At 40.2% G+C, this 16,585-nt stretch overlaps 1 protein-coding gene across 6 annotated transcripts in view; it reads right to left on the bottom strand.

Moving 5' to 3' along the window:
- The window catches only part of DEPDC5 (DEP domain containing 5, GATOR1 subcomplex subunit), a 132,634-nt gene that overhangs the window by 90,325 nt on the left and 25,724 nt on the right, over nt 1–16,585 (bottom strand). For all 6 annotated transcript variants that reach the window (XR_013967833.1, XM_080821115.1, XM_080821114.1 and 3 more), the window contains exons 9-12: nt 13,064–13,142; nt 11,652–11,713; nt 6,556–6,625; nt 6,186–6,258 (exon numbers count right to left, since the gene is read on the bottom strand). Coding sequence is in view for 5 of the 6 variants with exons in the window: in XM_080821115.1 (XP_080677241.1) it covers nt 6,186–6,258; nt 6,556–6,625; nt 11,652–11,713; nt 13,064–13,142 (284 nt within the window). In the remaining variant the exon portion in view is untranslated. The remainder of the gene's footprint in view (nt 1–6,185; nt 6,259–6,555; nt 6,626–11,651; nt 11,714–13,063; nt 13,143–16,585) is intronic.

Raw genomic sequence — 16,585 nt, forward strand, 5'->3', positions numbered from 1 at the left:
CCTGGCTGGCTCAGTCAGTGCACCATGCAACTCTTGATCTCAGGATTATAGGTTTAAGCCCCACACTCAGTGTAGAGATTACTTAAAAAATAAAATAAAATGGGCCAAATAGAAAAAGATCTAGAGAAACATACCACAGTATTAAAAGTACTTCCCTTTGGATTACAAAGTCAAACCAGGGATAAGACAAAAAACAAAAAAGATGAAAAAATTAGCTAAGAAGATGAATATACAATTTGCAAAAGAGAAATACAAAGGCCAATCAGCATGAGAAAACATTTACTCTTGGTAATAAAAGAAATGACTATTAAGACTTAGTGAGGTAACTGTTCTTCCACTCTAACTGCGAAGAAAGAAAATATTCAGTGTTGGAAAGGACAGAGAAATAACATGACTACTGGGAAAACAGATTTTTTTTTAAACTTCAGTGGTTCTGCAGGGCAATTTGGCAACACAAATGAAAAGCCTTCACAGAAACAGAATATCTTTGACCCAATAACTCCATTTCTGGGAACTTATCCTAAGTTTATGCTTAAGGTTATGCTAAGTTATAAGGTTATGCTAAGGTTATAACTAAGCTAATGCTTAAACACTGTAAGACCATTTACTGGTAGAACTTCTGACAGTAGTGGAAAGTTGAAAATTACTTGTGTTCAATAATAGTTAGCAATCAAATGAAATGTCTGCAGAGCAATAAAAATGATGCTGTGGAAACAGAGTATTTGACATGGAATGGGATTTGTGATGAAGTAAGTGGAAAATGCTGGTTTTGGGGTGCCTAGGTGGCTCAGTTGTTAAGAGTCTGCCTTCAGCTCAGGTCATCATCCTGGAATTGAGCCCCACGTCAGGCTCCCTGCTCAGCAGAAAGCCTGCTTCTCCCTCTCCCACTCCTCCTGCTTGTGTTCCCTCTCTCACTCTCGCTCTCTCTCTCTGTCTGTCAAATAAATAAATAAATAAAATCTTAAGAAGAAAATGCTGGTTTAAAACATCGTGTGAAAAAAGCATGGGAGTCTGTGACCACATCTCTGTGAAATCTACTCTGTCTCTATAAACAAAGAACAGGGTTTGATACACCCAAGTGATGATGACTGCACCTGGGAAGTGGAATTGAGGGTGTCCTATATTGTATTACCCTGTACCTAACTATATTTCATCATTTTCCTAAAAATAAATCTGTATTGTTTTTATAGTAAGAAAAATACAACCAAAGCTTCTTTTAATTTAAAAAATGTTGGGGCTGTTTTTATAATAATTTGAGGAAATTTTAATATACTAATGATATATTATCTTAATGATATATTTATGATGATATATAATGATATATTAATGATATACTTAATATGTAAATCTACACTTGTAACTCATTCATGCTTTCTACAATCTGTTTTAATATGTCCATAATTATCCTCAAGTGAATTCATACTCATTCATATTCATTATGTAGAAATAACTTCATACATTCTTAGGCCAAAAGAGGTTCTAATCAGCTGGCTCAATTGGAAGAGCATACAACTCTTGACCTCAGGGTCATGAGTTCAAACCCCATGTTTAAGTAGAGATTACTTAAAAATAAAATCTTAAAAAAAAAAAACAAATAAAAAGGTTCTAGGAATCCACTGAAGTGGTATGAAGAATTTAACAGCATGAAAGGATAAATGGTGACGTTGGGGGAAGAAATGGCCCATTACAATACAGGACCCAATAGAAAATCAACAAATAATTTAAAGTATGATCAGTATGGGGTTGAAGAATACAGTGGTCAAAAGCACAGACTCTGGGGTGCCTGGGTGGCTCAGTGGGTTAAAGCCTCTGCCTTCGGCTCAGGTCATGATCCCAGGGTCCTGGGATCGAGCTGGACTCTCTGCTTGTCAGGGAGCTTGCTTCCTCCTCTCTCTCTGCCTGCCTCTCTGCCTACTTGTGATCTCTGTCAAATAAATAAATAAAATCTTTAAAAAAAAAAAAAAAAGGCACAGACTCTGAACCACACTGTCTGAATCAAGTGCATACTCCATCACTTAATCCTCCATGGACTTTGGATACGTTACTTAAACTCTGTGTCCAAGTTTCTGCATCTGTAAAATGGGATAACAGCAGCCATCACAAGGAATGCTATGATATTTAAATGAAATCAAGATACTAAAGTGCTTAGCCAGTGTCCCATACATAGTAAGTCCAGAATGCAAATGATAACAATTATCATCTTATTACCATCTCAATAGGAGAGTGGAGCCACTCTTATATTCTATCTTACGCTCCTCTATAGATTTTTCATAATTTCTACAATGAAGATGCATTATTTCTTAAATGATAGAAAAAGGTAATCTGGTAAGTGATAAAGGAAATAGAGTTGACTTTTGAACAACATGGGGGTTGGAGGCACCAACGCCCCCGCCCTGTGCAACTGAAAATCTGCGTATGTTTTGACTCTCCAAAAACTTAACTACTGGGGCGCCTGGGTGGCTCAGTGGGTTAAAGCCTCTGCCTTCAGCTCAGGTCATGATCCCAGGGTCCCGGGATCGAGCCCCACATCTGGCTCTCTGCTCTGTGGGGAGCCTGCTTCCTCCTCTCTTTCTGCCTGCCTCTCTGCCTACTTGTGATCTCTGTCTGTCCAATAAATAAATAAAATCTTAAAAAAAAAAACAAAACTTAACTACTAATAGCCGACTGCTGACCAGAAGCCTTACAGATAACATAGTCCATTAATGCATTTTGTATGTTATAGATATTTTAAACTATAGTCTCACAATAAAATAAGCTGGACAAAATAAACCATTATTAAGAAACTCATAAGTGGGGGAACCTGGGTGCCTCCGTCAGTTGAGTGTCTGACTCAATTTCAGCTCAGGTCATGATCTCAGGGTTGTGGGATAGAGCCCTGTGTCCTACTCTGTGCTCAGCACAGAAAGAGAGATTCTCTCTCTGTCCCTTCCTCTCCCTCTGCCTTTCCCCCTGCTCACATGCATGAGTGCTCCCTCTCTCTCAAATAAATAAATCTTAAAAAGAAATCATAAGGAAAATACCTTTACGTACTGTATTGTGTCTATCGAAAAAATCCACATATAGGTGGAACCAGGCAGTTTAAAACTCATGTTGTTCAAGGGTCAACAGTATAGCAAAATGTTAATTATAGAGCCCAGGTGGTAGGTATACAAGTGTTCACTATACAATTCATTCAACTTGTCTCTCTGTTTGAAAATTTTCACAGTAACATACTGTAAAAACAAATAGAAAACTACCTAAGCTAAAAATGATACATGATCCTAGAAAGAAATCTGGATCAGGAAAAGCATCTCAAGAAGGAATATTAGGACAATTAGCACTGTTACAATGTCCTTGCTCTAAGGAGATAGATAATGAAGTATAAGATAATCATGTGTCTATTAAATGTTAATAATTGATAAATCTGGTGAAAAGTATACAGATATTCATTATATTCCTCCTTCCACTTTCTCATAACTTAAAATTTTTTGAGATAGAAATTTTAAAAGGTTGCCCAAAAAACTGCCTAGAAAGTGTCCGTAACTTCTGTCATTCTTTGGGGCTTATCCACAACCACAGTTTAAAATATAACTATGTGTATGTATATACACACACACACATATACATACACATAGTAAGTCCAGAATACAAATGATAATGTGTGTGTGTGTATATATACATATACACACATATATATACATACACATACACATATATACATATACATATACATATATATATACATATGTATACACACATATACATATACACACACACAGTTATAAAAGAATAAAAAATTTCTTCTTTAGGAATGTTATGACAAAGTTGAGAATGGGGGCGGGGGGGAATACTCTACAAATTGGCATTTGGTGCTGGCTTGGAACTTAGGAAGGAACTAGCTACAAAGAAATGTCTTAAGGCTCCAGGTTGGGGGTAGGGGAGAAGAATGGCCATCTGAGACAAAAACTAAACCCACATACTAAACTGTTTCTGCAAAAGAGAGAGACATTGATTTCCCAGTCTGAGGTAGTAAGGGAAATGAGCAAAGGGTTCCTCCTCTCAGTTACAGAAGGAAATAAATAGTCTGAGGCAGCAAGAATAAACCAGTAACAGAGTCATGTGCTTGAGAGAAGCAGTCTCTACCTGCTTTAACAAGTATAGTAAGGTGAGGAAAAGTGCTTCGTATCAAAAGAGTTCCTTTTTATTTAAACATAAATTTTTGGGGGGCTCCTCAGTGGCTCAGTCAGTTGAGCATCTGCCTTTGGCTCAGGTCATGATCCCAGAGTCCTGGGACTGCCCCGCATAGGGTTCTCTCTGCTTGGTGGGGAGCCTGCTTCTCCCTCTCCCCTCTGCCTGCTGCTCCTCCTGCTTCTGCTAGCTCTTTCTCTGTCAGATAAATAAATAAAGTCTTTAAAAAAAAATATTGGTACCTCAGGCAAAAATAAAACAATCCATTTAAACTCTACAAAGCGAAAGGCTTTCTAAAGCCTTGAGATCTATTCTATCGTCCATCTGAAGTGCCAACAGTCATGTGATAAGCTTCTCCAAGAATCTGAGAATTTAAAAGATCAAAGCCCTTCAGCTCCAGCCCATTGAGCAATCCCCATCTGACTGTATCTGCTATGCTTCTAGCATCTCACAAAGCGTCCCCTTATTCAGCAGCACTGTCAGGACATCTGGACTGATCTGAACTCTGTGCTGACAGAATGAGAAGTACAGGGCATCAGCAACGAGGTAAGTCTTAACTAAAAAGGTCCAATCAAGTCTTTCCAGAGGGCTTCTCAACCTCAGCACTACTGGTATTATGGGCTAAGTAACTTTGCTGTGCAGGCTGTCCTATGCACATTGTAGGACACTTAGCAGCATCGCTGGCCTCTCTGCAGGAGAGGCCTTCTTACCTCCAGCACACTATTTTGACGATAAAAAGAAAAAATCTCTCGACAGTGCCAAATGTGCTGGGTAAGTAGAGGCGGCAGGGAAATTGCCCCAGTGGAGCCTCTGGTTTACAGAAAACAAACCTACACCACCATAAGGATGCACTTAGACCAATCCAGAAGGGGTCTTCTACAGCCTCCCTACTCAAAATGGGATACAAAGACCAACCTACGCAAGCAAAGGAGCTAGCTAGACCGAGCAGAATCTCAGACCCACCCCAGGACTCCTGAACTTAATGGAATCGGCATGATCCCCAGGAATGGTTCACCTGCGCATGGAAGTTGGGGAAGCACACAGTACAACTGAGATTCTTCAACACATCAAATGTTTGGGGGCAAAAAGGAAGGGGGAAACTGCTTTAGATTTAGACTTAACAAGCAAATCAAACATAAATTATTTCAGAGATTAATTAATGACATCTGAATATATACTAGATATTGGATATTAGAATTAACTTTGTTCAACATGACCATGACATTGTGGTTATATGTAAAAATGCCCTTATTTTTTAGATATACCAAAGAACAAAAATGTCACAACATCTGTAATTTACGCTAAAATAAAAGCTAGCCGAAAAAACAAGATGAAGCAAAACAAAGAAACAAACAAACAAAACAGAAGCAAATATGGCATAATAATAACTGTTCAATCTAGCTGTTGGGTATGTGAATTCATTATATTATTTATTCTTCTTTTCTGGGAGTTTGACAGTTTTCACAGTACAAAGTTTGTAAAGTCTAAATGCAGTGTAGTATCCTGGATGAGATCCTGGAACATAAAGTAGAAAAACTAATGAAATCTGAAAACCATTTGAAATTTAGTTAATAGTAATATACCAGGGCCAATATCGCAGTTTGGACAAATGGACTTTGGTTATAAAATGTTAACAGGGGAAACTGGGTAAAGGGTATATGGGAACTCTCTCTCTGGGCTATCTTTGTAACTTCTCTGTAAACCCAGAATTATTCCAAAATGAAAAGGTTAACTTTTTTTTAAGTTAGGAAAGAAACAACCAACCAAACAAACAAACAAACAGAGCATAGAGGGCACCTGGATGGCTTAGTCGGTTAAGCATCTGCCTTTGGCTCAGGTCATGATCCCAGGGTCCTGGGATCAATCCCCACATCAGCCACCCTGCTCAGTGGGGAGCCTGCTTCTACCTTTCCCTTTGCCCCCCCCCACCCTGCCTATCCCCCCGATTCTTGCTCTCTATCTCAATAAAATAAATAAAATCTTTTTTAAAAAAGGCATAGCAAACCACTCAAACATACTTATAAAAGTCTTCATAGTACCGTCCCTTGTGATCCTGTCGAATTGAGGCTCGGTTTACTTCAGGAAATTCATCTGAAAAAGAGAAACAAACACACATAAATCAGAGTGAGAAGAGAAATTCAGTTTCTCTGCTCCCTCTTCTGGGTTGAAAATATGCATCACCAAAATAAATGAATGAATAAAATTATATATCAAGTTGGCTAATCACAGCCTGCAGACCTTCTGCATCCACTAATAGACTATACAATTTTCCATTTTACCCTGGGCTCATAACAGAAAAAGTAGGAAAGATGAGCATTGTGAAGGGAAAGATGTAAGGAATGGGTGGGAAGCTTAAAAAAAAAAACTAGAGGAGAAAGACTTACTCACCAAGAGATTTTGCATCATAGAAAGTTCTAGAAAATAGGACCACTGTCACTTCATGACTACAGTTCTTCTCCTAGAACGAGTAGAGAAAAAAAGGCTTACATTTATTTCATTTACTTCACAATGAAGGAGCCTGCATGAATGTAACAGTCTCAATTTTAGGAGGCTCAGTGGTAGCACACTGTATTAGATGATATCACGTAACTGAGGTTGCATAATGCAGTGAACACAGCACTGCTGGAGTGAGAAGATCTGCACTGAGTCCTGGCTCTGAAATTTACCACCACGTGACCTTGGGCAAATTACCTATTGTCTCAGAAATGCAAAAAACCAGCAAATTGCCAATAAGTATGGGTCACCATCTCCCAGCTCTTGATTTGGCATGAACTAGATTAGCCCAGTTTCAAAGGATTATGGTATCTGTACCTGTTTCGTGGCGTTTTTAAAATTTCTTCAGAAAAGTAGCTTAGGAAACAAGAAGAAAACCCATGGTGGTAGATGTGAGAATCAAACACATCCCAACATCCTACCACTGTCATAAAGATGAGGCTTGGGAGCTACTTGAGACGCAGGAGTCGAAGCCAAGGCAATGAAGTACCTTTGGATGGGGATGGGTTTTGGTGAGAATAATCATTTCCACAGAGTCTGGAGATAAACGTTCTAGAAATAGGCTGTTCACAGATGGCATGAAATTTGGCTTGCACCAGTGAGCCAGCAAGCCCAGTTTCAGTTCCTCCCGATCTTCGAAGAGGATAGCTTACAATGACCCATCTCTAACCGACCATACTCACTGACTACACAATTCACCATTCACCATGTAAGGTATATATACAACATGATGCACATTATACCTCATATACCCCCATGGATATACCTCAAGTGGACAGAAATTCCTAAATACAAGCCACAGCACCCAGAGCAGAGTGCTACAAAAGAGCACATCTTCATTAGCCACCAACAAATCTACTGGATGCCCAGTGCTCCAAACTCCACTCCTGATTTATCTGATTTTGGTATAAGTGATATACAGAAAAAAATGCCTTATAATGGGCTGGTGTGGCCATATGAGCCTCTCAACTCACATGATGACGGGGATAATATATGACAGGCGACATGACCTGGGACTATAATAATACAGACAAGATAGCACAGAGGTTATGATCTCAGGCTACCTCTGGGTGAATGGAAGGCACCAATTAGAATCCTCATTCTGCTTTTACATGCTGTTGATCATGCGCAAATTACCCAGCCTCTTTGAGCTGTACTTTCCCTACCTGTAAAATAGTGGCAAGAGTTTAGTGAGATAATGTGGATAAAACACTTATCAAGATACCTGCTATGTCAAAATTCTCAATAAATGTTAACTCGGACTACTACTATTACTCCCACCACCACTATATTTTGGGCTCTGAAATGAATTCATGAACTCTCATGCTCAATCCTTTTGTCCACAGTGTTAACTTTTAAGTTATTAGACAAGAGGAATAAACAACCTTCACCAAACATCATTAAATCAATACAGAGTGGTTACAGAAAGTTATTTAATTCATTTTCAAGCTCCTGCTTTAAAACCAAGTTCTTGAGTGCCTGGGTGGTTCAGGCATTAAGCATCTGCCTTCAGCTCAGGTCATGATCCCAGGGTACTGGGATGGAGTCCCAGATTGGGATCCTGGTCAAGGAGGAGTCTGCTTCTCCCTCTGCCTCTGCCCTCCCCCAGCTCGTGCTCTCTTTCCCTCTCACATTCTTTCTCACAAAGAAATAAAAATCTTTAAAAAAAAATAAAACTAAGGGCGCCTGGGTGGATCAGTGGGTTAAGCCTCTGCCTTTGGCCCAGGTCATGATCTCAGGGTCCTGGGATCAAGCCCCACATCGGGCTCTCTGCTCAGTGGGGAGCCTGTTTCCCCCCTCTCTCTCTGCCTGCCTCTCTGCCTACTTGTGAACTCTCTGTCAAATAATAAATAAATTTAAATCTTTAAAAAATTTAAAAAAACAAACCAAATTCTTGAATTTAAAAAATAAACAAATTCATGGGGTGCCTGGGTGGCTCAGTCAGTTAAGCAACTGCTTTTGGCTCAGGTCATGATGCCAGGGTCCTGGGATCGAGCCCTGCATCGGGCTCCCTGCTCGGCAGGGAGTCTGGTTCTCCCTCTGCCCCACCCACTCTCTCTCTCTCTCTCAAATAAAAATAAATAAATAAATAAAATCTTTAAAAAAATAAACAAACCCTAAGAACAAAATCCTGTAATCTAATGACTGGGCTTATGCCAAATTTTGCCCCTACAGCTAATCACATATCCACTTACAGAATCTTGGGGTAGTCCACATCTAAGAGACAAACGAGGCAGACCTAAAATGAAGGTTTTCACAGACCTAATAATGAAATGGCCATTATGAGGTCCAAGGTAACAATTATTCAGCCCACCCCAACCTTTAGGCTCAGTACTCAGGCAGACACCAAGGCCTGATCATGGTTAAGCCACATGACTGCAGAAGCCTCCTGGCTGGTCTGCTTAATTTCAGTGTGTCCCTTCACCAAACTGCTCCTGGCCACTGGACTCTTCTTTCCTCAAATTCTCCCTGGCTTTGATCATACTGATATCTTGGTTGAGAACCTGTAATAGCTCCCATACTTCCTGTCAAGTCCAAAACTACCTGGCTCAATGTGACCCTACCTTTCTAATCCACCTCTTTACTTAATTATTCCCCATATAAAGCCCCTGTGAAGTTGCCTAGACCACACCCCACTCTCACACCTGTCTACATCCTTTTGCTCGAACTGTTCACGTGACATACCCTCTCCATCTTCCTTTCCAACATCCAAACCTTCCTCGGCCTTCCAGGCCCAAATTCAAAAGTAAATAAAGTTTCAACCCCTAAAACATACAGTTTGCTATTGCTTCAAATACACAGATGCGAGCTCCCAGCAGATCTGTAAGTTCTCTGGGGGCAAGCATTGTACTTCTACATCTATACCCTTCACAGCTGAAGGATATTGCTTCCATGTTGCTGAGGAAGATGGGACTTAGATTCAGTTGAGACCAGGATCCTACTGACACCATACTATGTACAGATGCTTTAAAACACCTTGTGAGGCAGGAACTATTATCAACTCCATTTTGCAGAAAAGAGAAAAGAGGCCCAGGAGACTGACTACTTCTCCAAAATAAAAAACCGAATCAAAGTAGAACCATAATTTTAAACCCAGTCGGTCTTTATCCAAACTCCACGCTCTTTCCTGCTACATAATATAACCTCAAACATAGCTCTCCTATTTAAGTCTTTGATCCACCTTGAGTTAATTGTTTTAAGGATGTATTTATTTATTTTAGAGAGAGAAAGAGCACTCAAGTGAGGGAAGGGGCAGAGGGAGAGGGAAAGGGAGAGAGGCAGACTCCCTGCTGAGCAGGGAGCCCGAAACAGGGCTTGATCTTACAAGCCTGAGGTTATGACCTGAGCCAAAATCATGAGTCGGATGCTTAACCAACTGAGACACCCAGGCACCCTAATTGAGTTAAGTTTTAAATATGGATGTATAGTGAGAGTCCAAATTCATTCTTTTGCCTATGGGTATTTGGCTCAAAACCATTTGTTGTAGAGACTATTCTTTCCCTCATTGAATGGACTTCACATCTTTGTCTAAAATCAATTGCTCATAGATGTATGGATTGATTTCTGTACTCTCAATTCTATTCCATTGACTTATATCCTTTATCTTTATGCCAGTACCATGCTGTTTTGACTACTTTAACTTTGTAGTAAGTTTTGAAATTAGGAAGTAAGAGTTTTCCAACTTTGTTGCTCTTCCTCAAGGTTGTTTTGACTATGCAGGATCCCTTGCAATTGCATATAAATTTTAGAATCAGCTTTTCTGTTTCTGCAAAGAAAAAGGCCACTGGGATTTTGATAGGGACTGAACCATAGTTTGTTTGTTTGTTTAAGATTTTATTTATTTATCTGAGAGAGCAAGAGAGAGTGAGAGAGAGCATGAGAGGGGAGAAAGTCAGAGGGAGAAGGAGACTCCCCGTGGAGCTGGGAGCCTGATGTGGGACTCAATCCCAAGACTCCGGGATCATGACCTAAGCCGAAGGCAGTCGCCCAACCAACTGAGCCACCCAGGCGCCCTGAACTATAGTTTGTTTTGAGTAGTACTGCCACTTTAACACTATTAAGTTTCCCAATCTATTCTCATGGGTTGTTTTTCATTTTTTAGATCTTTATTAATCTCGGCAAATTTTGTAGATTTTAGTATACAAATTGTGTATCTCCTTGGCTAAATTACTCCAAAGTATTTGATTCTCTCTGATGCTCTTGTAAATGGAATTGTTTTTAATTTAATTCTCTTTTTCAAATTTAACTCTTTGTTTTTATATTTCCTATTCAAACTGTTCATTGCCAATGAAACACAAATGATGGTGTGTGTTGATTTTGTACCCTGAACTTTGCTGAATCCACTTACATTAGTTCTAATAGTTTTTTTGTAGATTTTTTAGGATTTCCTACATATAAGAGTTCATCTGTGAATAGAGGTAGTTTTACCTCTTCTTTTCCAATAAGGGTGCGTTCTACTTCTTTTTCTTGCCTAGTTGCTGCGGTTAGAACTTTTAGTACAACACTGAATACTAATGGTGAAGGCAGGCATCCTTACTGTGTTCCTAAATCTCTCTCTCTTTTTTTTTTTAAGATTTCATTTATTTACTTGAGAGAGAGAGAGAAAGTGAGAGACAGCATAAGAGGGGAGAAGGTCAGAAAGAGAAGCAGACTCCCCGTGGAGCTGGGAAGCCAATGCAGGACTCAATCCCAGAATCATGACCTGAGCAAAGGCAGCTGCCTAACCAACTGAGCCACCCAGGCACCCTGATGTTCCTAAATCTTAAAGGGGAAGTTTTTAGTCTTTCACCATTAAATCTGATGTCACCTGTGGGTTTCTCACAAATACTTTACCATGTTGAGGTGGTTAAAGTAATGTAAATCTAGAGTTTTATCAATTTCGGCTTTAGCTATGGTAACTTTAATTAAAGGCAGCTTAATAAAAATGGTGTATTTCTAAAATCCGCAATAGTAATGTTTATGCAATGAGATTTAGTGTGTGAGAAACATACCTTCCACTTGGTAAAGAGATCAGCAAGGAAACCATTCACAGCTTTCTCAAAATATAGATCCCCTGAAAAGCAACAATGAGAAGAGGGTGAAGATTATCTTTATTTCTTGTTTACAGTATCTGCTCTCAGTAAAGTAGCAGGAATGGGACCAAAGACAAGGTGGGTTCTGCTATATCTTAAAACAAGATTATAAAAGCCAGGTGTATAAAAGTAGCTTCAATCTAGACTTTCCACAGAGCCAAATTAAATATTTGCCTCACTCAGTAAGAAGCTGCGGCTCTAAGGTAAAAGCCAAGATTGAAAATGCTTTGATGACTGAAAAATGCAGTGTTACCTTCAGAATGAGAGGACCATCTTAACCTCCAAATGTGAGTATTCTCACAGTGATGCTTAAAGTTGGTTAGAAGATGACCCTGGGCATTCACTGAATTATCAGTTGCAGTTCCTACTGTTCTTGAGTGACTTTGATGACCCATAAAAGAATTTAGTTTATAGACATGGATGGAGGCTCCACAGCTCAGGGGTTGGAGCACTGGTCTTGTAGACATGGATGGAACTAGAGAGTATTATGTTACGTGAAATAAGTCAATCAGAGAAAGACAATTATCATATGATCTCACTCATATGTGAAATTTAAGAAACAAAACAGAAGATCATAGGGGAAGGGATGGAAAAATAAAACAAGACAAAACCAGAGAGGAAGACAAACCATAAGCGACTCTTAATCACAGGAAATAAACTTAGGGTTGCTAGAGGGAAGGGGTTTGGGAGGATAGGGTAATAGGGTGATGGGCATTATGGAGGGCATGTGGTATAATGAGCACTGAGTGTTACATAAGACTGATGAATCACTGAACCATACCTCTGAAACTAATAATACACTATATGTTAATTAATTCAATTTAAATAAAAAGATTTTAAAAAGAAATTAGTTTGTAATTTTGCTAAACACAAATTTGAAATACATGTACCATAGGGCTGGTGTATTGGACACAGTAGCCACACCTCATAGCAGCTTTATTGCCCTCTATTCATTACATAATAACTCTAATAAAATGAGACAAACATGGAGAGTTCTGAGTGACATGAAGAGAAATGAATGATATCAAAGAAAGTTTGCTCCTAGTCATAGAGTGACTTTGTCTTTTCAACCCAGACTTGCAGGATAATTAAAGATCTGAGAAGTCAGATTTTCCATTAATACTTTATAGCATTTCATGGAATTCACCATATAAATATATATATGTAAAATATTTTCTTTCAATTTGTTTATTTTGGCATTTGATGATTTGTAAAGATCTCAGGACAAATTTTTAGAGAATGTCAATAGCTTACTGTAAAATGATACCAACTTGGGAGAAACCAGAAATGTCAACCCAATGGCAGCTACAACCAGCACTTAGGAACAGTACCATAAATATCGAAATCCCACATTTCACAGCTCATCTGAATAAATATGTAAACCATAGCCGACGTAGAACGAAACACCACCTGAAATAAACAAAAATGTAATTGCGTTAAAAAGCAACGAAATATGGAGTTTCAGTTGTGCAAGATGAAAAAGTTCCAGAGATCCATTTCACAACAATTAAATGTAAATGCACTTAACCCTACTGAACTGTACACTTTAAAATGGTTTAGACAGGGGACCTGAGTGGCTCAGTCAGTTAAGTATCTGACTCTCGATTTTGGCTCAGATCCTGATCTCAGGGTCATGAGATCTTGCCCAGTGCTGGACTTTGAACTGGATATGGAGCCTGCTTGAGACTCTCTCTTCTCCTTCTGCCCCTGCCCCCAACTCGCTCTCATTCTCTCTTAAAAAAAATAAAAATAAAATAAAATGGTTAAGATAGGATGGGGGGGGCGGGCCCGGCTGGCTCAATCAGTAGAGCATGTGACTTTTTTTTTTTTTTTTTTTTTAAGATTTTATTTGTCAGAGGGGCGCCTGGGTGGCTCAGTGGGTTAAAGCCTTTGCCTTCGGCTCAGGTCATGATCCCAGGGTCCTGGGATAGAGCCCCGCGTTGGGCTCCCTGCTCAGCGGGGAGCCTGCTTCCCCCCCTTCTCTGCCTGCTTCTCTGCCTACTTGTGATCTCTGTCTGTCAAATAAATAAATAAAGTCTAAAAAAAAAAAAAAGATTTTATTTGTCAGAGAGAGAGAGAGAGCACAAGCAGGGGGTGGGGCAGGCAAAGAGAGAAGCAGGCTCCCCGATGAGCAAGACCAATGCTGAGCTCGAGACAAAGGCAGACAAAAGCAGACACTTAACCAATTAAGCCACCTGGGCACCCTGCATGTGACTTTTGATCTCAGGGTTGTAAGTTCAAACCCCACACCGGGTGTACAGATTACTTAAAGTAAAATCTTAAAAAATAAATAAAACAAAATAAAATGGTTAAGATGGTATATTTTATGTTTTTTACCACAAAAGAAAAAAAAAAGCAATGATGGAAGATTTTTCTTAATTGTGACATGGAACTTCTAAAAGCAAGCTTCACCCCTGGCATCATAAAGCCACAAAGAGAAGATCTTGTCCCTGTCCTCGAGGAGCTTAGAGTAGAGGATTAAAACACACAAAAGACTGCAACATATACAAACATTCCATGAAGGTTCTCATAAGAAATCTAGGAGGGGCAGTAAATCTACCTAGGAAAGTCAAGAAAACCTCATTATGAATGTAGAACTTGGGCTAGGACATGCCAGTTGATGAGCTGCAAGTCTAATAAATTATTAATTATAATTCACATCAGACACACCCTTTATACCTAGACTGCTTCAAGGAACCAGGAAGGCTTTCCAGAAATAAGGGAGCCTGAGACAAGCACAGAGGGATGAATGAGTAGCTTGTAAGGGGGAGAAGGCAGGATCTAAACGCTCCAGACAGGAGAGAGAAGTAGAGAAGTATGTGCAAAGACATGGACACAAGAGAGAACATGGCATGTTTGAGGAACAGCAAATGGTTCCCAAGGGCAGGACAGCATGTGATAGAGGGACTTATGGGAAAAATGAAAAAATGAGCTCCAGATTCCAATGTCTCCCCAGATTTCTCCTCTCAGAAGTCCAACAGGTATCTCACAAACAACTTTTTTCAACTGCTCCCAAATGTCTCCTCCCCAGTCTTCCTCACCTCATAAAAGACATCACCGTCTGTCCATCAAGCTGATCAATTCTTCTCTTTCCTTCACTCCTCATACCCAATCCACCATTAAGTTTTGTGAACTCTACTCCAAAATGCATCTCAAGTCTGCCCACATCCCTCCATTGCTAGGGCTCCTACCTTAGTCCATACCATAGTCTTCTATCTTCCTGACTTGTTTCTCTGCTTCTACTCTTGCCCCTACAAATAATGCTCTACACAGAGCAGAATACTATGGGTGCGTATGCCACAACCTTTCTTCCTAAGTAATGGGAAGCTGATTCTATTCCAAGAGGCAAGGCACCCAGTCAAAAGACCAAACCTCCCAGCTTCCTGAGTAGCTACATGTGACTAAATTCTGGCCAATAAGATGTAAACAAAATGTCACATCCGGAAGCTGACATGGCTGGAAGGAGCATCCCTCCTGACTTTCTTCCCTTCCTCTCTCCTCAACCTGGAATATGAATGTGGTTACAGCAGCTCCAGCTGCACCATGGAAGCCCAGTCCTGAAGATGGCAGAACAGGAAGACAAATAGAGCCTTAGCTCACCAATAATTGTGACACTGCCATACCAGCTGGGAATGGTCTTTCCATGGACTTCTTTTATCAGAGAGAAAAAAGTTGACTCTGGAACATCAATTTGCCGCTGTTACTTTGGGGTTTTTTTGTTCAACAAAATCCAATTGAATGGCTCTGAACTTGGACCTCATTTGCGGTGACATGGCTAAATGCACCACGACGGTCAGAACTGTCGGTAAATAACAGCACCCATTACAGGGTCTCCCTCAGGAAAATAATGAAGAAAATTCAAAAAGTCAGCACACCAAGTACACATGCTCCTTCTGTGGCAAACTAAGATGAAAAGATGAGCTGTGGGCATCTGGTACTATGGTTCCTACAGGAAAACAGTAGCCAGTGGTGCCTGGACCTACACAACCTCTTCTGCCATCAGAGTGAAGGCGGCCATCAGTGCAGGAAAGGAATTCAGAGACGAGCAGAAGCTCCATCATTTGAAACACCTCTAGCCTATAATAAGTAGGTTAATTAATGTAACAACACAACAACAAAAGAAAAAAAAATGGATGAATAAGTGATCTTTTGAAAGCATAATTCGGGAATCACTCAACTACTTAAAATCCTTCAATAAATTCCAATTGTCTTTCTACCCCAGTTACAAGGACCTGTGTGAACTGGCTGCAACCAGTCCACCTTCCCACCCACATCATTCTTCCTATTCATCTCTTATGCTTCTGCCACACTGGCCTCTCACAATTGTTTCCTCTGCCTGGAAAGCTCTTTGCCTCATCCTCCACACACTGGCTAAGTTTCACTTTTCTGGCGTCTTTCAGAGACACCTCCTTGACCACCTTTGTAAAGAAGATCTGTTACTCTCTCTCTCGCAATGCTCTGTTTCCCTATGAATGTTTACCTCATTGTTTACTGAAGGCCACCTTCAATTAGTCTTTCTCATTACCCAACTAGTTTCCTTTGGACTACTCATCATAATCTAATTACATTTATGGACTGGTTGTCTATTTACATCTGTCTCCCCACTAGGGTGTGTAAGCTCTTTACCAAGAGGGATCTCATCTGTGCTGTTCACTCATGCCTCCCCACTGAGCGGCAGTGCTCCACTCTGAATTCCCCTCTAGAATGAAGGATGTTCATAGGTACACCTGGGTGGCTCAGTCAGTGAAGTGTCTGCCTTGCTCAGGTCATGATCCCAGGGTCCTGGGATCGAGTCCAGCATCAGGCTCCTTGCTCAGCAGGGAGCCTGCTTCTCCTTCTCCCTAGCACTCCCC

This window comes from Martes martes, assembly GCF_963455335.1.
Source record: "Martes martes genome assembly, chromosome: 13".
NCBI lineage: Eukaryota > Metazoa > Chordata > Mammalia > Carnivora > Mustelidae > Martes > Martes martes.